The sequence below is a fragment of the Bos javanicus genome, chromosome 3 (assembly GCF_032452875.1).
Source record: "Bos javanicus breed banteng chromosome 3, ARS-OSU_banteng_1.0, whole genome shotgun sequence".
NCBI classification, from domain to species: Eukaryota; Metazoa; Chordata; class Mammalia; order Artiodactyla; family Bovidae; genus Bos; species Bos javanicus.
Window position 1 is genome coordinate 70,199,613 of NC_083870.1, and position 23,488 is coordinate 70,223,100.

General features: G+C 39.5%; 1 protein-coding gene across 1 annotated transcript; it reads right to left on the reverse strand.

Moving 5' to 3' along the window:
• Positions 1 to 1,236: 1,236 nt before the first annotated feature.
• On the reverse strand, positions 1,237 to 23,475 carry TYW3 (tRNA-yW synthesizing protein 3 homolog). Its single transcript, XM_061411568.1, has 6 exons — positions 23,212 to 23,475; positions 19,177 to 19,257; positions 16,532 to 16,630; positions 16,242 to 16,313; positions 13,380 to 13,513; positions 1,237 to 1,701 (listed from the first exon to the last, which is right to left on the reverse strand). The coding sequence occupies exons 1-6, from the start codon at positions 23,383 to 23,385 to the stop codon at positions 1,485 to 1,487; spliced, it is 777 nt and encodes a 258-aa protein (XP_061267552.1). The 5' UTR covers positions 23,386 to 23,475; the 3' UTR covers positions 1,237 to 1,484.
• Between the last annotated feature and the right edge of the window lie 13 nt (positions 23,476 to 23,488).

The following is a 23,488-nucleotide window of genomic DNA, read 5'->3' on the forward strand; positions in this document are numbered from 1 at the left end:
TCACTTATATGCAGAATCTAGATCACGACATGAATGCACTATGAAACGGAAGTAGTCTCATAGAGATTCAGACTTGTGGTTGCCAAGGGGGAGAGGAGTGGGGGAGGGAAGGACTGGGAGTTTAGGATTAACAGAGGCAAACCGTTACATTTAGGATGAATACAGAAATTAACACAACATTGTAAATCAACTATACTTCAGTAAAAATTAAGAAAGAATAATAATTTTTTTAAAAATAGAAAAGAGGAATAAAGAAAAATCTCAACAGAAACTTTGGAGCTTCCTGGATCCCATTCCTGATAAATTTTAGATGATAGCAGATAGTTATCAAGTTGATCAACTGTTAAAATGAGAGTATAAAATGGTATTTGTCAGAAGGAAAGCATCTGTGATGCAAATCTAAAAATAATTTATATGAAGACTTAAATTATTGAAATATTAGGAAATGCCAAAACCACAACTCAGTGTTGACTACCTCATACAATTTTTATCTGATGTTCTGGTGTTTTTGTCTTTCAAGTTATTAGCTCTATGGCTAACTAGTAATTTCTTTTTAAATATATATTTTTTATAATTTGATATTCTGAAAATACATTGTGAAATGTCTTCAATTTATAGTGAAAATAAATAGCAAAATAGTAATATATATACAAAATGGTCTATTAAGTGCTTTCACATTTTTATTTAACTTAGATGTCAGCACTCCTTTGGTATAAATATGGAAGGGATTAGAATTACTATTAAGCAGAAGAGGAAATGGAAGCCCTTGGAAATTGATTTGCTCAAGGACCTCCAACTTCTCTGTCACAGTCAGAACTCAAACCAAGGCTTCTGACTCTTTGCGGTTTTTCACAGCACATTTGTTTATTGAAATTTCTGTGTCTTAAGTTATCATTTCTGACTGAGGATAGTGAAAAGCTATGCCCACCTGTTCCATAGAGGCTGTGCCAGTGGCAAGCTCTGGTTTACGAGAAATAATGGGGAAAGAAGGTATAAGTATTTTGTCCTGAACAAAAAAGATGTCAGTTGTTTTATTCACAGAGTCTAAAGAAAGGAAAAATCCTGTCCTTGGACTCCAGGAAAATAAGCAGCAAAGTGATCCCCTTGAAAGCTGTTCATTTCAAAGTGAAAACTAAGAAAAATGTTATGATTTTTACTCAAATATTCCTAATGTTAAGGTTCCCTTGGAATGGTATTATAGTTCTGTTCTGAAGTAGACACCAAAACTTAGAGGCATTAAAAAAAATCATAATTTTATTTTTGCAATGACTATGTGATTTAAAAAGTATATAAGAGTAAATATTATACACAGTTGTTTTTAAAAGTTAAGAGTTACCCTAAAATATAGAGAAAAGTTAAATCTGTTTTTTCTGAAAGTCTGATACACTCAACAAACTCTTATTAAGAGCAGCTTTATAATATCTATTAGAAACATCATTCTACCAATACATTTTGGTATTGGTAGAATACCAATCTACCAAATCTCAGTAACCTTCAGGGAAGATAGTATCACTGATTCCTGGATCATCATGGTCATTATTTTCAAGTTCTTTATCATGTTCTTCATTAACACATTTGCCACGTGCTTTTTCTGGGTTCCTTTTTTTTTTACGAATATATGATGTATTAACTTTCTCTTTAGGTTGTGAAGTTGTAGAAACAGTTTCTTTTTCCAAAGCATGTTGTAGGCAGTGGTAAAACCTGTAAAGAAATAGAACACTTCTGTTATGTATCTGTGTGTTCTCAAACAAAATGACTGAAATATACCTCAAACATAAAATTACATAAATCTGGTATCTCATGTTAACCTAAAGATATGAAATAAATCACAGAAATAATGTGCTTCTTGTTTTTATGATTGCTTATTTATGAAAAGAAATGCATTTTCAGTTCTTTAAGAACAGTCTTGAAAACTGGATTGGAATCCTCTTGACAACCTCTATCCTACCTAATTTCTATTCCAGATGTAGGAGTCAAACAAAGCTAAAAAAAAGAACAGAAATATTTTTCTTTAAAAAAAAAATCATAACTGTAACAGAAGTCAATTTTAGAGAATTTGGAAAATATATGAAGTTACAGAATGACCTCCACATAATTACCTAAAAATAACCATTCTCAATATTTTTATTTTTTCCAGTTTGAGTGTATTCTGAATTAATACATCTGTCCATGTATACATATACCTGTCTTTTATACAATTGTGATATTACAAAGTTTTACTTTGTTTTCTCAAATTTAATATTTATTGAAAACACTTTCCACATCACTAAATGAATTACAAAATAATACTTTTAAATGGTAATATAACATCATGTCACTTAGATTGTCCTTTATTTTCAAGTTTGCCCAATATAAAAATGTTATAAACATTTTGGAAATAATATGATCTGAGTTTTTAGCTATTTAGGATAGATACTTTGAAAGTAATTACATGGTTAAAAGGTATAAATATTTAAGGCTCTTGATAAATACTGTTTTCCAGAATGGGTATTCAAAAAAAATATGCTCCTAACAGCAGAACTTGAGACCACTTCATTCATACAGTGAATATTACATCAAAAACCTGCTTGACTTTGATAGGTGATAAGGGTCTCTCATTATTTAAGTTTTTATTTCTTTGAAAGTGAATATTTTTTGTTTATTGTTATTTGAATTTTTTACCGTAAATTATTCTTCTCCTTTATTCATTTTTCCAGTGGAGGGTTTGTGTTCATTTTCGGCAGACACCGGAAAGCAGCAAGTGGCTTGGTTTGCTCCGTGTGCTTCACATCAGTGCTCCATTGGGAAAGCTGAGGTTGCTAATTTCAACCTCATTGAATCTCGAATTCCTCATTTACAAAACTAGCTGTTATCCTGTACCTAGCACGGTTGTCAGAGGGTTGGTTATATATGTAAGTACCTACCACAGACCCTGGCACTGATTAAGTTCTCAAATGTGACTATTCTTACAGAATATAAACTCCATGACACCAAGGACTCCATTTATCTTGTCATCTGTTCTGTTATATTCTTAGCATGGAGTACAGTGTAGCCACACCTGGTTAAAAATATGCCCAATAAGTGAATAAATAACAACTGAACAAAAAAGGTAAACATCCGAGGTGCTATCCTAGGTCCCAAATAAAATGATCTAAAAGTTGAGAACACTTCTGCCATTGTTGAGATCTTATCATGCTTTTAACAGTTCCGCTCAGTTGTGTCCGACTCTTGGGGACCCCATAGACTGCAGCACGCCAGGCTTGCCTGTCCATTACCAACTCCCAGAGCTTGCTCAAACTCATGTCCATCGAGTCAGTGATGCCTTCCAACCATCTCATACTCTGTCATCTCCTTTTCCTTCTGCCTTCAGTCTTTCCCAGCATCAGGGTCCTTTCCAATGAGTCAGTCCTTCACATCTGGTAGCCAATGTATTGGAGTTTCAGCTTCAGCATCAGTCCTTCCAATGAATATTCAGAACTGATTTCCTTTAGGATGGACTGGTTGGATCTCCTTGCAGTCCAAAGGACTCTCAAGTCTTTTCCAACACAGTTCAAAGGCATCAATTTTACGGTGCTCAGCTTTCTTTATGGTCCAACTCTCACATCCATACATGATTACTGGAAAAACCATAGCTTTGACTATAAGGACCTTTGTCAACAAGGTAATGTCTCTGTTTTTTAACATGCTGTCTAGGTTGGTCATAGCTTTTCTGCCAAGGAGTAAGCATCTTTTAATTTCATGGTTGCAGTCACCATCTGCAGTGATTTTGGAGGCCAAGAAAATAAAATCTGTTCTTGTTTACATTGTTTCCCCAACTATTTGCCATGAAGTGATAGGACCAAATGCCATGATCTTAGTTTCTTGAATGTTGAGTTTCAAGCTGGGTTTTTCACCCTCATCTTTCACTTTCATCAAAAGACTCGTTAGTTACTCTTTGCTTTCTGCCAAAACGGTGGTGTCATTTGCATATCTGAAGTCATTGATATTTCTCCAGGCAAGCTTGATTCCAGCTTGTGCTTCATCAAACCCGGCATTTCACATGATATACTCTGCACATGAGTTAAATAAACAGGGTGACAATCTACAGCCTTGATCCTTTCCCGATTTGGATCCAGTCCATTGTTCCATGTCCAGTTCTAACTGTTGCTTACTGACCTGCATACAGATTTCTCAGGAGGCAGGTCAGGTGGCCTAGTATTCTCATCTCTTGAAGAATTTTCCACAGTTTATTGTGATCCACACAGCCAAAGGTTCTGAGGTAGTCAACAAAGCAGAAGTAGATGATTTTCTGAAACTCTCTTGCTTTTTCAATGATCCGATAGATGTTGGCAATTTGATCTCTGGTTCCTCTGCCTTTTCTAAATCCAGCTTGAAGATATGGAAGTTCTCAGTTCATGTCCTATTGAAGAATTGCTTAGAGAATTTTGAGCAGTAGTTTGCTAGCATGTGAGATGAAAGTAATTGTGAGGTATTTTGAGCATTCTTTGGCACTGCCTTTCTTTGGGATTGGAATAAAAACTGACCTTTTCCAGTCCTGTGGCCACTGCTGAGTTTTCCAAATTTGCTGGCATACTGAGTGCAGCACTTTAATAGCATTATCTTTTAGGACTTGAAACAGGTCCATTGGAATTGCATTACCTCCACTAGCTTTGTTCGTAGTGATGCTTCCAAAGGCCCTCTTGACTTCAGACTCCAGGATGTCTGGCTCTAGGTGAGTGATCATACCATCGTAGTTATCTGGGTCATGAAGATATTTTTTGTATAGCTCTTCTGTGTATTCTTGCCACCTCTTCTTAGTATCTTCTGCTTCTGTTAGGTCTATACCATTTCTGTCCTTTATTGTGCCCATCTTTGCATGAAATATTCCCTTGATATCATTAATTTTCTTGGAGAGATCTCTATTCTTTCTCATTCTATTGTTTTCCTCTATTTCTTTGCACTGATGACTGAGGAAGGCTTTCTTATCTCTCCTTGCTATTCTTTGGAACTCTGCATTCAGATGGGTATATCTTTCCTTTTCTCCTTTGCCTTTTGCTTCTCTTCTTTTCTCAGCTATTTGTAAGGCCTCATCAGACAACCATTTTGCCTTGTTGCATTTCTTTTTCTCTGAGATGATCTTGATCATTGCCTCCTGTACAACATCATGAACCTCTGTCCATAGTTCATCAGGCACTCTGTCTGTCAGATCTAGTCCCTTAAATCTATTTCTCACTTTCACTGTATAATCATAAGGGATTTGATTCAGGTCATACCTGAATGGTCTAGTGGTTTTCCCTACTTTCTTCAATTTAAATCTAAATTTTGCAATAAGGAGTTCATGATCTGAGCCACAGTTAGCTCTTGGTCTTGTTTTTGCTGACTGTATAGAGCTTCTCCATCTTTGGCTACAAAAAATACAATCAATCTGATTTTGGTATTGACCATCCGGTGATGTCCATGTGTAGAGTTGTCTATTGTGTTGTTGGAAGAGGGTGTTTGCTATGATCAGTGTTCTCTTGGCAAAACTCTGTTAGTCTTTGTCCTCCTTCATTTTGTATTCCAAGGCCAAGCTTGCGTGTTACTCCAGGTTATCTCTTGACTTCGTACTTTTGCATTCCAGTCCCCTATGATGAAAAGGACATGTTTTTTTGGTGTTAGTTCTAGAAGGTCTTGTAGGTCATCATAGAACCATTCAACTTTAGCTTCTTTGGCATTAGTGGTTGGGGCATTCAATTACTGTGATATTGAACGGTTTGCCTTGGAACCAAACAGAGATCATTATGTCCTTTTTGAGATTGCATCCAAGTACTGCATTTTGGACTCTTGTTGACTATGATGGCTATTCCATTTCTTCTAAGGGATTTTTGCCCACAGTAGTAGATATAATGGTCATCTGAATTAAATTTGCCCATTCTAGTCCATTTAGTTCACTGATTCCTAAAATGTTGGTGTTCACCCTTGCCTTCTCCTGTTCGACCACTTTCAATGTACCTTGATTCACGGACCTAACATTCCACATTCCTATGCAATATTGTTCTTTACAGCATTGGACTTAATTTCATCACCAGTCCCATCCATAACTGGGCATTGTTTTCGCTTTTGCTCCATCTCTTCTTTCTTTCTGGAGTTATTTCTCCACTCTTCTTCAGTAGCATACTGGGTACCTACCTGGGGAGTTCATCTTTCAGTGTCATATCTTCTTGCCCTTTCATACTGTTCATGGGCTTCTCAAGGCAAGAATACTGAAGTGGTTTGCCATTCCCTTTTCCATCATGCTCTTATATCCTATTATAATGGGAGATTATGACAGGAAGTTTTTGACATCTACAGGATAGATTGCTATCTGAGCCAATTATGTTCTTTATTTTAATTCAATAAACAGGCTAAGTTCCACTTGCAAAAGCTCTAAAACTGCCCTCAGAAAACCAAGCTAATTGCCTCTTCCCAAATACTTCACACAATGCTAAGATATACCTAACATGATTACCACATTTCCTATCCATATTTTAAGAACTTATGTAATCACCACTATACATCTTGATATTTATCACCATTCTTGGCAGATAACTAGGGCTAAATGGTATTTCTAGAATGAATAAATCAATCTCAAAGAGGAAGGTACAGTGAAAGAGAAAACAGTACTTTAAGAATTAGAGCAAAAGGTTTTGAAAAATTTAAACTGATATTTATTTTAGATCCCATAACATGGTCACAACCTTTTCATTTAACGTATTCCTTATATCCTTGCTTAACTGAAACCTGGTTCCCCACAAACACACCACTGGCTGCATTCCTGTCAAGTGGAGAATGCTTATTCTTTCAGTATCCTGCCCACCAGAGAGGTGAACAATAAGGTAAGAATTCACCTGCCTCACCAATACTTTTCCAGACTAAACTCCTTTATCAGCCCCTCAGATTATCTACCAATATTCTGTTCAGTCCTTTACACTCATGAAAACTTCTACACTTGGCCTGATCTTTGTCTCCAGGTCTTGCCATTATCCTGGGTGACTTCAATGATTGGTTTTCTTCTCATTTTCCACACTGCCTATATAGCATAGTTTTTAAAAATGCCTCAGTAGAATGACTTGCTTTATCTAAAACAAATCTAAGCATGCTACAAAATGGTATGAATCACCCTTATCTGATCATAAGAGGCTATTCATGATGTTCAACATTCTCTTCTATCAGTCTCTCCCCAACCCTGCTCTTTAAACTTAGGTAACCAGGTCTTTTCTCTGGATTCTACTGTATTCCTAGAAAATTAAAGATAAGATTAAATTCCTCTTTTATGAGCACAGCGAATTAACAGCTGTGTAAAATACCTTGTTGACCACACTAAAAAGGTAATTAAAGAGGAATGGGTGTGTTACTTCTAATCTTCCATTAAACAACCTAAGAATTCAAAGCTATAATCCTTGGGGGACCAAAGAAAAAAGTGGTAAAAAGGAACAAAGACCTTTTCCGTGTTGAGAGCCAAGAATACAATTTCAACTACTTTTTTTTCTTTGTTAAGGGAACTTTTAAAATGTCCTTTGGGAAACTATCTTACTCAATAAGGCAGAAATTTGTTTCTCAATTACATGTTTTCTTCTCATGCTATGACCCTTTACACAGCATTCCAAAGCCAGATTCTCAAAGTATATTTTTCTCAACTTTCAAAGGCAACAAAAAGAGCTGGGAGAATAAAAAGAAATATATGCTCAGGCAACTCTTTTTCTGCTCCTCTCCAAAGAAAAGCAAGTTGTCTTCCGTTTTTCCACCTCTGTAGTCAAGATTATCATGACACAGAGCAACTTGTATATAGTTCTCTTCATGACAGAACTTTTCAGACCAGCTCTGGGAAAACGAATTTTTGTTCTTCAGATCAGTTAGGGGACCATGGGCAATAAAAAGCTGGTATTTCTGACTTCTTAAATAGGAACATACAATTAATGAAATCTTAAGCACAACTTCATGTTCTTTTGCATGCGTGCATGTGTGTAAAGTTGCTTCAGTTGTGTCTGACTCTGTAATGCTATGGACTGCTTCTCCAGGCAAGAGTACTGGAGTGGGTTGCCAGGGGATCTTCCCAACCCAGGGACTGAACTCGCATCTGCTGTGTTTCAGGTGGATTCCTGTAACCCTGAGCCACTGGGGAAGCCCTCACACCCTTTTAGGCTTCTATTATTCACAAATAACAAAAGAAGACTATTCTCATATATTATGTATTTGGATTTTTAACTGATTTTAAACTCTAGCATTTTATTAAAAAACGTATGTGACAGAACCTGTGCTAGGTGCTAAAAACAAGTAAGAGATGGCCTGAGCCCTCAGGGAGCTCAGGGTTTGATGGGAGCGGCAGAGCTGTAAAGATACATTCAATGTGCCACGAAAAAGCTAAGATAAAATAGGAGAACATGGGGCACTCAGCTCCAAGAAAGATCAAGAAATCCTCCTTGGGGAAAAAAACCCCAAAGCCTGGGCTGAATCGCAAGGATGAATGGGAGCTGGCGAGGTGAATTCCTCCCTCTTCTGGCACAGAGAGGAATTATGAGAGGAAAAACTGAGGGGAGGGGACATCCAAGGAGAAACTACCAGAAAATGTATGTTTTCCCTTTATATTACTTACTTCTCTGACCATAAGTATATAGAGAATTGTGTGAGTTATTTATTTACCAGCTTTATTTCCATTAAAAAAAGTAAGACTTGACTCCTCCTCCTCCTCTACCCTCATTTCTATCTGCTGCCACGTTAGGATTACGCTCTGCAGGATCATTCCCATTCACCTTGCTACTTAGAGTCCTGTTACTTCTTACCCAGACTGTGTAGCAGGTCTATTCTGGTAGCCCCATCAGTAAGCCATCTTACATGTCTTCCAGAATAATGACCTTAAGTCTGTGAAGCCATAAAAGTAGCACTATTTTTTTTTAAGTAGCACTACTGTTAGAACAAGTCTGTCAAATAAATTCAGCAAGCATTTATTAACCACTGTTTTCCTACCAGACACTCAGAAAATGATAAGAAACTGTACTTGCCTTTGGGGAGCTCAATATAATATATTGACTTTTAAGTTCCTTTATTATTTATGATTAATTCAATAAAGTTATTGGGTTTCTACTCTATAAAGTTTTAGGATAAGAGATATTTAAAGTGTGGGTATGTATGGACATGTGTTTGGTTGGTATCTGTGTGTGGGGGGAGTTAGTCCTATTTAAAAGGTGACCATCTTGAGGTGGGGAAAAAAGACATACATGCAATTAAATAAGTGTAATTCAATATGGTTCACATTTCTCTCTGCACTGAGGCATAACAGTAATAATGTTTGTAAATGTTAAGACTCTGAACCAAGGAAATTGTTAAAAAAAGGTTGAGACTAAGATAAGATATTAAGGAAAGGCTGCTGGGATATTTGGTTAGATATGTTCAATAGGTTACTAGATATATGGGCCCAGAACTTGGGAGATATTTGGAAGATCTACCGCAGGTGCCGGTAATGGTAAAGAACCCTCCTGCCAATGCAGGAGGCGTAAGAGATGTGGGTTCAATCCCTGAGTTGGGAAGATTCCCCTGGAGAAGGGCATCCACTTCTAGTACTCTTGCCTGGAGAATCCCTATGGACAGAGGGGCCTGGAGTGCTGCAGTCCATAGGGTCTCACAGAGTCAGACATGACTGAAGCGTCTTAGCAACCAGTGTCTGGGGAAGCTAAAGCAATGGGCCATGCGAGGAATCTTAGAGAACAATAGTATTTAACCAATAGGTAGAATAACAAGAGAAACCCAGAAGGAAGCTAAGAAAAAGCACCAGAAGGAAAGTAGCAAAGTGATGTCACACAAATGCTTACCAACAGGTGTAAGAAAAAATGCTCAATGTCATTAATCATCAAGGAAATGCAAATCAAAATCATAATGAGATATCACCTCACACCTGCCAGGATGGCACTTATCAAAACAAAACAAAACGAAAGACAAGTGTTGGCAAGGACGTTGAGGAAAGGATGCCAGTGAACTGTATAATGGCTAAAATTGTGAATTTTATGTTATGTATATTTTACCATAAAAAAGTAAAAAACAAAAAACCAACCATTAGAAATATTTACTTTTTTGCTCTAATTTGCTTAATTTTTATCAATATTATATGCCAATATACTTGGACTTTTTATTCTACATTTTATTTAACATTTATTTTCTTATTACACAGTTGGTGAGAAGAGGAACATGGCTAATTTCATCCAATCTAAGTCAGTCTTGATCTCTTATTAACAGCTACAAGCCCTCCTCTTGTAATTGGTAAATAAACCTCCAAAATTCCCATGTTTCACCTGGAAATCATTATAGATGAAATTATCTTACTCTTCCCATGAAGAAGTGGGCTTGGGAATTGTTTTTTATGAAAGAGACCTCTTGCTATTAAAATAATATTTTAACTTTTGATTATCACATTTCAAGAATATTTCTTGTTGCTAGAATGCTACTCATTAGGATTTTGACTTTTAAAACTTCTCTTATTACAGCTGTTTGAATTGTGAAACTTTGGTCCCATGACAAACCAATTTTATACTCAACATCTGATTGCAGAACTCATCACCTCCAGTGTTTAATTTTTCTCTTTTCCACATCAGAAGAGTAGCTCTTTTTCTGCATTTGGTTGAATATACAGCTGTTCCCCAAGGAGCTCCCTAATTTGTTCACTCTTTCTGAATTCACATGTAATCTTCTAATCAGTATCTTAAGACACTTTTTACCCTTCTTTAATTTTTCACTGATTTTATATGATGAGCATGACTCTCTTGATAGCAGCATGCACACTATAATCTCAAAACATATTTTTGAGTCAATGGATTTAAAGCATAATTTGATTTTATAGTTGGTGAACGTGGCTCAATTAACTTCACCAGGTGTATAGTTAGTTGATCCTGGGCTATATTTATAATCTTGTTGAAATTCAAGTAAGAAAACAGAGAAACTGATTTCCTACCTCCTACTTTTTCACCAACAGTCTCACAGTTAGAATACTAACAAATGTAGCCAACTTTTGGAATGGTACCAATAAATACTGCAGCCTGGCACACTGCAGTCCATGGGGTTGCAAAGAGGTAGACACGACTTAGCGACTGAAAAACCACCAATAAATACCTATGTACAGTTCAAACTCTGTAGCCTGGTGGAATGGAGAAGGCAATGGCAACCCACTCCAGTACCCTCGCCTGGAAAATCCCATGGACGGAGGAGCCTGGTAGGCTATAGTTCATGGGGTCGCTAAGAGTCGGACACAACTGAGCGACTTCACTTTCACTTTTCACTTTCATGCATTGGAGAAGGAAATCGCAACCCACTCCAGTGTTCTTGCCTGGAGAATCCCAGGGACGGGGGAGCCTGGTGGGCTGCCGTCTATGGGGTCGCACAGAGTCGGACACGACTGAGGTGACTTAGCAGCAGCAGCAGCAGCCTGGTGGAATGGCTGGGTACCTTCAGTTACTTTCTTGAAATCACTTTTAATGCCCACAGACAGCCACAATATGTCATGAATTAATTAACTTATCTCCAATGTATCTTGGCTGATATAATTTATATGGCATTGCTGGGAGAACTGAGAAATAGTCACTTGCATAATTTTGTTAATTTTATGGTTCAAATAAGGAGCTCTGGCTGAAAAAGCCTGGATGATGATACTGATGTAATTATAGGTTTATTCTCTGTATGAGTCAGTGAAGAAGGAGAAAGGCTATCCTAAGAATCATGACATGACACAGATGGGGCCTGTCATTCGATATATGCTGTCTAAAATATGCTAAAATTGTTAAGACAGATACAAGAAAACTGAAGCCAAGAGAGTTAAGTTGTGGTGGGTGTAGGATTTGAACTCGGTTCTGCCTCTGGAACCCAATTCTACCTCTTTCCATCATGCCACTCTGCAGCCAGAGTGGCTTCTGGCTTTAGCTGTTTCGTAAAAAATTCTAGGTTTTAAAGAATGTTAAGGTATTAAAGAATGTTAAGCAGACGAGTTAAGCAAGAGGATTCCTTTTCATTTTACAGACAGGATTCTGATGGTAATACGGAGAATGGCTAAGCAGAGAGACACCCTGGAAACATTCTACTCTTAGATCAGTAGTCCTGAATGAAGAATGTGGCAGGAAGGGTGGGGAGAGAAGAATGAGTCAGGAGTGATTTCGGCAGTGACTGACTGGTTGTGAGGGGACGAAACGAGTGCTGCTGCTGCTGCTGCCAAGTGGCTTCAGTCGTGTCCGACTGTGCGACCCCATAGACGGCAGCCCACCAGGCTCCCCGTCCCTGGGATTCTCCAGGCAAGAACACTGGAGTGAGTTGCCATTTCCTTCTCCAATGCATGAAAGTGAAAAGTGAAAGTGAAGTCGCTCAGTCGTGTCCAACTCTTAGTGATCCCATGGACTGCAGCCTGCCAGGCTCCTCCGTCCATGGGATTTTCCAGGCAAGAGTACTGGAGTGGGGTGCCATTGCCTTCTCTGGACCAAAGGGGTGGGGAGAAAGCAAAAAGGAAATAATAAATGACAATGAGATGATTTCTTCAATAACTCAGAAATACACATCTTACTGATGGTAGGTTAGTGGCATTTATCTTCACATATAAAAAGCAGCATAATTGTCACTTCTTTATATCAAAAATTCTATTCTGAGGAAAAAGTTGAGAAAGAGTAATGTAAAATTAATCAAGCAGAAACAAGGGAAATATAAAGATGTGCACGGACAGCCATAATCCTTCTGACTGGGACAATTATGCCAATTCAAATCTAATTCATGACAAGAGCTGAGTTCTGATCTAGCCAGAGGTATAAAATATTTATCAGATTAAAATTAACCAGGCTGTTCTCCTCAAAAGGAGATTTTAAGTAATCTTCAGTAGGTCCCATCCTGGGGGCAGAGTGTACCGTGTCCCTGGCTGCCTTCGGCTGGATCAGTTATGTCCCTGTGGCTGCTTCGCTCTCACCTGAGTGACTGTTTCTCCTTAATGCCTGGTGCTGGCAGCTGCATGTCCCACACTCCTGCTGGAGCTTCCTCCCCTTTGTGCCCCATGTAGTACCCACTGCAGTTTGGCCTTTATGTGTACTATGTGCTGAGTCTCTTCAGTTGTGTCTGACTCTGGGCAACCCTGTGGCCAGTACCCCACGAGGTTCCTCTGTCCGTGGGGTTTCCCAGGCAAGAATACTGGAGTGGGTTGCCACTTCCTTCTCGAGGCATCTTCCCAAGCCAGGGATCGAACCCGCATCTCTTATGTCTCCTGCACTGGCAGGCAGGTTCCTTACCACTGGCCTACTCTCATCAATTATTTTCATTATCTTTATTATTCATGATAAGGCTACAAATATAAAAGCAGCTGGGAGTATAAGCTGGAGATGATGTGTATTAATATTTTCAAAGAAGACCTAGGTATATAAGACTAACACAGAAATATATCATTAACATACCTTTCAATTCTCTTCTTGTTTTCTTCCATTTTTTGGTTTGCTATCTTTAACAGGAAGTTGATATATTCCTCTGTCACCATCAGTTTTCCTTGATGGCTTAAAGGAACTTCTAAGCCATGTGTGCTCCGGACAGCCTACAAGGAACAATTTAGATTGGATGACTTATGTACTAGAGACGCTGAAGATAACTAAAGAACAGTCAACTCAGGGCTGTGTTTATATATAGTTTAGCTCCATTACAGCACTTAGGTTTGCACTTTGATACAATTTAGTCAAATACAGTTGAATCAAAGGAGAGTAAATAGATTTTCCCATCATATAAAGTCATTTGCAAAGAAAATCATTTTATACATTGTCTTTCAGAGAAGCGGATATTATCAACGAGCCCAATAAACTTAATAGTATCAATCTCACTAAATCTAAGGAAGTTTTAATACACTATTTAAATAAAATAAATGAAACCTCAACAGAAGTTTTAAGGAAAAATCAAAATGGCTTGGATGCTGAAGGGCCTCTTAGCACTGCTTCTGCAGGGTGGTTACAAGATAAAGCAGGCCTGTTCCATCACACAAAGTGGCTGCTTTCTTGATGCTTTAGGGTTGCCAGTCTTAGTAACCCCATCGAGGAAACAGTCAGCATGTTCCCAGTAAACCCAAACACTGGATATAGGTTAAGAAACAACAGAAACTCTTATGAGGCAGAAAAATTCATTCAACGAGCCTTTACTGAATGTCTGCAATTTTCCAGGCCCCACGGAAGGTATGAAGATATAGGATGAATACACATGCTGCTACTACTGCTGCTAAGTCACTTCAGTCGTGTCCGACTCTGTGCGACCCCATAGACAGAAGCCCACCAGGCTCCACCGTCCCTGGGATTCTCCAGGCAAGAACACTGGAGTGGGTTGCCGTTTCCTTCTCCAATGCAGGAAAGTGAAAAGTGAAAGGGAAGTCGATCAGTCGTGTCCGACTCTTCGAGACCCCATGGACTGCAGCCCACCAGGCTCCTCTGTCCGTGGGATTTTCCAGGCAAGAGTACTGGAGTGGGGCGCCATTGCCTTCTCCGATGAATACACATGGTCCCCATCTAAAAGACAGCTAACACGTCTGAACAAAAAACCAAGTGAACAAAGAATCACAATCCAACACAGTACTAAGAAGAAACACATAAATGTGCGTGTGCACGCACGCATGTGCCACACACACACACACACAAAAAACTAAGGAAACGTATTCAGTAGAAGAGGAGCAACTGACTGAGACAGGTGGTGGTTTTATGGGATTTTAAAGCATACATATAATTTCACCAGATGTAAAAATGGGAGAAGGGGAGCATTCAGCCAGAGAAAGAACTTTTCTATAGTAACAGGACACGAAAAGCATAATACATTCGGGAAATGACCAACAGCATTTTATCTGGCTGGCGTGGAAGCATGCTAGTGGAACACGAGCATAGATAAGGTAGATGGAAAATAGTTTAAGTATATAAGGTCTTGAAAGTCAGAGAAAATACCAGGTGACCTTGACTTCTTTAAAACGGGCATTCTGACACTACTGGCTAGAGGGACTGAAGGAAAAGATGGGGAGGACAAAGACCACACAAGAGACTGCTGTAAAGACAGAGGTGAGAGATGAAGAGGGCTTGAGTAGGGGCAGTGGAAGAGGGCTGGGAGAGGTGGAGTCCGGAGTGAGGACTTAGAGGTAGATGTGACAGATCTGTCACTAACTTAATATAGAAGACAAAGGAGAGAAAGGTGGAAGAGTGGTTCTGTTTTTGCTTGGGCCACCAGATGTACATAGTGGGAGGGAGATGTGGACTCAAATCAGTACCATGAACTTTGCTTTTCTGTTTACTCATGCTATACAGATGTCTTCTTTCGTAAGCCACCTCTTTTTGGAAAGCAGATTATTTGTTAAAAATAGATAGAAAATTGGGAAGTCTTGGGAGCTAGAATGGAAGACAATCTGAAATACTACAAAAGCAAACAATGCGCACATTGCCAAACAGTAAACACGAACAGTAGCTACTGCAGGAGAGGGCAAAAGTCACTAGGGGCTGGCTTGGCCAGGAAAGGACTCAGAGAGGCTGTGGGACTTGCAAGGAAGTTTAAAGATCCTCTAGTCCAGGGGATGGCAGACTTTTTCTGTAAAAGGATAGATAGTAAATATGTTCAACTTTGCAGGCCATATAATGTCTGCCATTGTAGCACAAAAGCAACCTTAGACAGCAATTCATCAAACAGGGGTACTGGAACTAGTCTCCCGTGGGCTGGATGTGGCCCTAGGGCAGCAATTTGATAGATCCCTGATACAGCTGAAAAAGTTCAGTCCCTGATGGATCCCTGTAGAGGACTTTAGGGCCCATCTGTGATTCTTCCCAATACATCATGGTGCTCATTAAATTGGGCCGTGACTATTCAGAATGCGGAGGCCAAAGAGAATCAGGTTAAAAGTAAGTGGTGTATGTGTTAATCGCTCAGTCATGTCTGACTCTTTTGTGACCCCACGGACTGTTGCCCATCAGGCTCCTCTGTCCAAGGGATTCTCCAGCCAAGAATACTGGAGTGGGTTGCCATTTCCTTCTCCAGAGGATCTTCCCAACCCAGGGATCAAAACCAGGTCTTCTTCATTTCAGGCGGATTCTTTACCATCTGAGGCACCAAGGAAGCAGAAAAGTAAGTGGAGAGGAATATTATAAGGCCTCAGGTGTAAAGCTAAGAACTCTGGACTTTGCCCTGTATAGAAAAGTCAGTCACTGAAGGTTTCTGAGCAGGGAATGGCAGGACGATTTGAGTAGAAGGTTATTTGATAATGTGGATTACTTCATGATCAAAGAATTGCTTTTTACCAAAAGGTACCTTACCAGCATAGTCTTTCCTCTCTTTCCCACAGTTATGCCGGAGTTCCTGAAGCCAGAATCTATTGCCACTGAATGCTGTAAGAAAATAAATTTGTTAAATTCTGATCATCTGGCTAACCAGATAAACACTTTAGCTCTACAAACTGCTGAAACATAATATAACCTCAAATCTATAATTAGATAAAACATTAGTTGATTAAACGAGCATTGCATTAATTGTGGTAGAAGAGTTAAAGTTCAAAACTAAATCTACTCATATACCTATAAATTCAAGTATAATCACAAAATTTTACCAGAATCTGTGCATCCTGCAACTGTCGACACTGCACGTGAAGAACAAGTGGCTCGAATTTCAAAATGGCATCGCCCTTCGCTTTCTGCAGGGCCACAATCTAAATATACGGAAAATATTAGGATTAGACACAAATACATGATCCTATTCCTTGGTGACCCTTTATCCTATGTTCCTTCAATATTTCCAAGGAACTTTCACACTCATTCTGCATCGTTCTTCCACAGTAACTTTTCACTCTGCTTTCTTGGATCTCTTTCTCCAAAACTCATTCATCTGCTTATTCTTTTAAGACACTTGATTTCTAATCCTCTCATAAACTATCTGTGGCATTCTTTCAAACCATACCTCAAACAAGTAAACTATTTACTTTTATATTTTTAATAAAGGAATATGGAATGTAAAGACTGTACTGCTGCTGCTGCTGCTGCTAAGTCACTTCAGTCGTGTCCGACTCTGTGCGACCCCATAGACGGCAGCCCACCAGGCTCCCCCATCCCTGGGATTCTCCAGACAAGAACACTGGAGTGGGTTGCCATTTCCTCCTCCAGTGCATGAAAGTGAAAAGTGAAAGTGAAGTCGCTCAGTCATGCCCGACTCTTAACGATCCCAAGGACTGCAGCCTACCAGGCTCCTCCGTCCATGGGATTTTCCAGGCAAGAGTACTGGAGTGGGTTGCCATTGCCTTCTCTGAAAGACCGTACTAGATCTGTCTAAATGCTTTGTTGTTAGATTGAAGATTGAGACACATGTATTATTATGCTTCAGCTAGAATCTATTATGTGAACCGAGAACTTCCAGATGTTCAAGCTGGATTTAGAAAAGGCAGAGGAACCAGAGATCAAATTGCCAACATCTATTGGATCACAGAAAATGCAAGGGAATTCCAGAAAAACATCTATTTCTGCCTCATTAACTATGCTAAACCCTTTGACTGTGTGGATCACAACAAACTGTGGAAAATTGTTAGAGATGGGAATACCAGATCACCTAACCTGCCTCCTAAGAAATCTGTATGCAGGTCAAGAAGCAACAGTCAGAATTGAACATGGAACAACAGACTGGTTCAAAATTGGGAAAGGAGTATGTCAAGGCTGTATATTGTCACCATGTTTATTAAACTTATAGGCAGAGTATATCATGTGAAATGCTGGGCTGGATGAATCACAAGCTGGACTCAAGATTGCTGGGAGAAATATCAACAATCTCAGATATACAGATGATACACCACCTTTATGGCAGAAAGTGAAGAGGAACTAAAAAGCCTCTTGATGAAGGTGGAAGAGGAGAGTGAAAAAGCTGGCTTAAAACGCAACATTCAAAAAACAAAGATCATGGCATCTGGTCCCATCACTTCAGGGCATATAGATGGGAAACAAGAGAAATAGTGAAAGACTTTATTTTCTTGGGCTCTAAAATCACTGTGAACAATGAATGTAGCCATGAAATTAGAAGACGCTTGCTCCCTGGAAGAAAAGTTATGATCAACCTAGACAGCATATTAGAAAGCAGAGACATTACTTTGCCTACAAAGGTCTGTCTAGTCAAAGCTATGCTTTTTCCAATAGTCATATATGGATGTAAGAACTGGACAATAAAGAAAACTGAGCTCCAAAGAATTGATGATTTTGAACTGTGGTGTTGGAGAAGACTCTTGAGAGTCTCTTGGACTGTAAGGAGATCATACCAGTCAATCCTAACGGAAATCAGTTTTGAATACTCATTGGAAGAACTGATGCTGAAGCTGAAACTCCAATACTTTGGCCACCTGATGGGAGGAACTGACTCATGGAAAAGACCCTGATGCTAGAAAGATTGAAGGCAGGAGAAGGGGACGACAGATGGTTGGATGGCATCACCGACTCAATGGACATGAGTTTCAGCAAGCTCTGGGAGATGGTGAAGGACAGGGAAGCCTGGTGTGTTGCAGTCCACGGGGTCACAAAGAGTCGCACATGACTTGATGACTGAACAACAGAATCTGGACAAGGCAGTTGTTACTTCTGTCTGCCTAACCTACCTGCACCATTCTCCCTCCTTCACATCATTTGATTCTGGTGCGACTGTCAGTTGTGACCCTGTCGCTCATGGCTCCCACTATATAATATCAGACAATGAGTGCCTGGGTCTGATCAAGGAGAGCATTCTATTCTACTGGCAAAGATAACTCATCTTGGCGGAGAACACCTCACCAGGCAGGATGACTCAGAATCCTTCGGAAATAATGCATGGATCTTAAAAGTGAACCTTTTTCTGCTGGGGTTGCTGGCAGCTATCTTTCCCACCACAAAGATTATCTGCAGCAGAAGAGAAATGCAAACATACAGAGAGAACCAGTACCCAGAGGAGACTGAGTGAGTACTCTGAAGACAACATTTAAGCACCTGAGCCGGTAATGTAAAACGCCTGACTAATATGAATTTATATGAACTCACCTAAACATTTTAATTTAGGGAACTAAATAATCCAGCATAGACAGCAGTCTCCCACAAATAAAAAAATAGCCATTGTAATGAGTGCTCTTTAGGCCTTGTAATCTGCAGTCATTAAAATTGTGCACATAAATTGAATTTTCTATTCTTTTCATATATATTTAAAGTGACTGTGAATTAAAGTTTATTTCTAAATTTACATATAAAAACTTACCACATCATCTTTCACACAGGCTTTGTGTGTAACCAGGAGCCAGCAACAGTTTTGTTTCTGAACCTCAGAACCATTTACACTCTAAAATGAAAAAATAACATAATTTAAGTTAGTCACATAATATTTAGAAAATAAGAAGTACAATGTGTAGCATATTTCGTGCTTGTGCTGTTCTTAGTCACTCAGTCGTGTCCAACTCTTAGGCGACCCCAGGCTTCTCTGTCCGTGGGGATTCTCCAGGCAAGAATACTAGAGTAGGTTGCCATGCCCTTCTCCAGGAGATCTTCCCAACCCAGAGATCCAACCCAGGTCTCCCACACTGCAGGAGGATTCTTTTCCGTCTGAGCCATCAGGGAAGCCCATTTTAGGCTTTCTCCTAAGAATTAGGAATCACTAAGAACAATTGAATGGCTTTTGGGCAAAATTAAACATAAAACAAAAATGAAATTATTTGAGATAGAAAGAAAGTAATTTGTTTATTAAGATAAAAATACTTAACATTTCCTGAAATATGGTCTTGTTTTTGTTAGGAGAAAAGGTATTATTACAAGGGGTTGTACACTAGTAGCCCCTAAGTTGTACTCTAGCTGTTTTATATGATTAGCAGAACATTAAAAACATTTTTTAAAATTCCTTTTGTAAGAAAGCACTGTTCCAGTCCCACACAGGACCTACCAGTTTTTACTGATGCCTGATCTGTTCATACCTTTCTATGTCCCTAGTCACTATAGGCATAAATTTGTGACCTCTGGATTAGACTTCATATGTAGCACCAAAGAGCACCAAAGAGCTAAGACTGAAAGTTCAGAATTTCAAGAAGGCAAATATTTTACCAGTATTCTTTGCTTATTAACTGTAAAAATGTTTATTTGTCAAGTTCTATTAGGTACTTTGTATATAAACAGAAGAAAAGCTATGACAAACCTAGACAGCATATTAAAAAGCAGAGACATTATTTTGCCAACAAAGGTCCGCATAGTCAAAGCTATGATTTTTCCAGTAGTCATGTATGGACATGAGAGTTGGACCATAAAGAAGGCTGAGTGCCAAAGAACTATGCTTTCTAGCTGTGGTTTTGGAGAACACTCTTGAGAATCCCTTGAACAGCAAGGATATCAAACCAGTCAATCCTAAAGGCAGTCAGTCCTAAATATTCATTGGAAGGACTGATGGCTGAAACTGAAGCTCCAATACTTTGACCACCTAATGTTTAGAACTGACTCATTACAAAAGACCCTGATGCTGGGAAACACTGAAGGCAAAAAGAGAAGAGGGCAGCAGAGGATGAGATGGTAAGATAGCATTACTGACTCAATGGACGTGAGTTTCAGCAAGCTCTGGGAGACGGTGAAGGACAGGGAAGCCTGGCTTACTGCAGTCCACGGGGTCGCAAAGAGTCTGACTTGACTGAGCGACTGAACAACAACAATAAATATAAACAGATCCTATCCTCAAGGACAGCTGAGAAAGGATACAGGAAACCACATGTACTTTCTATGCAGTAAACATGGTTTATATATAAACTGTAAATTTTTCCAACTAACTTATTGAAATAATTCCAACAAATTGGAACTGCTAGGACTAAAAATATCCAAAATTTATTGTTTTGAGTCTAAACTATAATAGATTTCCCCCTACTATACAGAGGGGATTTCATCAATCTTGGCCCCCAGTGTTTATGTGGGTATGTTTCCTAAAACTGTACAAATGTTAATATTGGGCTTCCCTGGTGGCTCAGACAGTAAAGAATTCACCTGCAATGCAGGAGGCCCAGGTCAGATCCAAATATGGTATTGTAAAGAAATTGCTTTTTGTTTGCTACTGTTCAACTCAGTCATCTTCTTATGCTTAATCCTTACTAGTCACTCATGTTATTTCATTTTCTTATTCTTCTTTTTGTTTTATTTGTCTTGGTTTATCAATGTCTTTGTTACTGGTTTCCAAGAGCTCATTTATGACTAAGGTTAACCATTTGTCAGGCAATGAAAATGAAATACCATATTTTACTGTCAATTTACTATGATGTTTTATATTTTGGTTGTGTATTAAAATATAGTCATGCTGTGTTTCATGAAAATAAATCAATCACCATACTTCCACAAGGGGACTTTTATACATTAGGAACACAGGAGACTTTGCCATCTGGCTTTGGAATGGAGAAGCATTGTGCTTCTCCAAATAACTGATCTGTTTTCACTGAATGACCTCAGTCAGGGACTGATGTTTCTGATCTAATGCTGGCTGCCCTAAATCTTACAACCAAATGTGTGACCCACCTCTAGCAAATTAACAGTCTAGTGATATACTTTCAGGACTAATGCCATTTCTGCTTTGTCTTATCTATGCTCCTTTTATCCAGATTTTCTCACTTTTTATTTTCCTTCTTGTAATGCCTACTTGTAAGTTGATCCAAATTCTTCCAGAAATAAGGCAAAGTGAAACAAGGTATAAGGTAACACATATAATGAAAAGATGTTCAGGAAAAAGTCCTAAAGGTAGTTCAGAAGAAGTAGTCATTGCTTCCAAGTGGACATGTGTGTGTGTGCTCAGGTAGGAAAGGGGAGTTTGGGGAGGTATGTCTCAGATACGCAAAGATGGAGGTAAACATTTCAGGAAAAATAAAGATGAACAAAGGCAGATAAATGTAAGAGGAAAAAGAGAATAGTTCAGTTTCAGTGACCAGCTTAAGATGAAGAGTCAGAGGGGAAAAACAGCTGAAAAACACCAGGGCTTCCCTGGTGGCTCTGACGGTAAAGAATCCACCTGCAATGTGGGAGACCTGGGTTCCATCCCTGGGTTGGGAAGATCCCCTGGAGGAGGGCATGGCAACCTACTCCAGTATTCTTGCCTGGAGGATCCCCACGGACAGAGAAGCCTGGCCGGGCTACAGTTCATGAGGTTGCAAAGAGTTGGACACGACTGAGTGACTAAGCACAACAAAGCACAAAGTATTTCAGCATAGATGAGTGACACACACAAACTGTGCTTTATAAAGGGGAATCTGTTACCAGCGTGTAACTTGGTTTGGAGTAGGGAGACTGGTAGTTCAGTGACCTGTTAGGAAATCACTGCGTAAATTCAGATAAGACAGGGCAGGAGAAATGAGGGAAGAAAGAGAGAAAACAAGCCAAGCAATGGAAGCAAATAAGAATGAATAGACCCTGCTAACTTGGGAGACATTCACATGACCTGTCAGTGAGAGATCTAAAGAATGAGTTTACAAGCATGGTGTCTTGCAAGCTCTGAATTCAATCTTAATGTTAAAGTGAACACACAGCTAACTTTTATAGTGCACTTCATATGCCAGGCAGGGTGCTGAAGTTTTAAAGTTGTGTCCAACTCTTTGTGACCCCGCGGACTATAGAGTCCATGGAATTCTCCAGGCCAGAATACTGGAGTGGGTAGCCTTTCCCTTCGCTAGGGGATCTTCCCAACCCAGGGATCGAACCCAGGTCTCCCGCACTGCAAGCGGATTCTCTATCAACTGAGACACAAGGGCTTCCCTCGTGGCTTCCTAAAAATTACCAGAGTTGTAATAATGGAGTGGGCCACTAGGAGGCAGTGAACTCCTTAACCATAGCGAGCAGCAATCAACTGGTTAACAATGGTCTGTTAGAGCGGTCGACCAGAAGGGAGCCGCCTCGCTAGACTAAAAATCTTTAAATCTCCTTAGTATTGAAAAAATTAAAATTCCCTTAGTGTTTACCAAAAAAAGTCTCTAACCCTTGCAACTCAACATCATTCCCAGGCTAGTAGTTTCAGCATCATTTGGGGGCTTGTAAGAAATGCAGATTATGCCCTAGCCTTGACGTATAGAATCAGAATATGTATTTTAAAAGTTCTCCCAAGTAATTAATAAACACATTAAAATTTTAGACACATCGGTTTAAGTAACGCTGTCAGTTTAAAGAGACCGAGATCACCTATCAGAGAACAAATTAGGCAAGCTGGGTTGGGGTGTTACATCGGGCGGGTGTAGGAGTTCCCGTCGTGCACACTACAGGGCAGGGCTGGAAGGGCACAAAGGGTCCTCACCCCGTCTAGGAGGATGATTCGGCCAGCGCAGGAACTGGTGGTGAAAAACTGTTCTTGCCCATTTAGGAGCTGCACAATCTCTAACACGTCCTCGTCCACACTGCCCTTCCGGCTGAGGTCCGCTTTGCTCAGACACTGCGCCTTCCACCTCTTGAACTCTGCGCTAAGATCCATGCGACGAAAGAGTTAGGGTCTGGACTTTTCACGTTAGCCTTGTTTTCCCTGGAGGCAGCCATATTGACGTCAATGGTGGCCGGGAAGGTCCAAACTCCTTCCT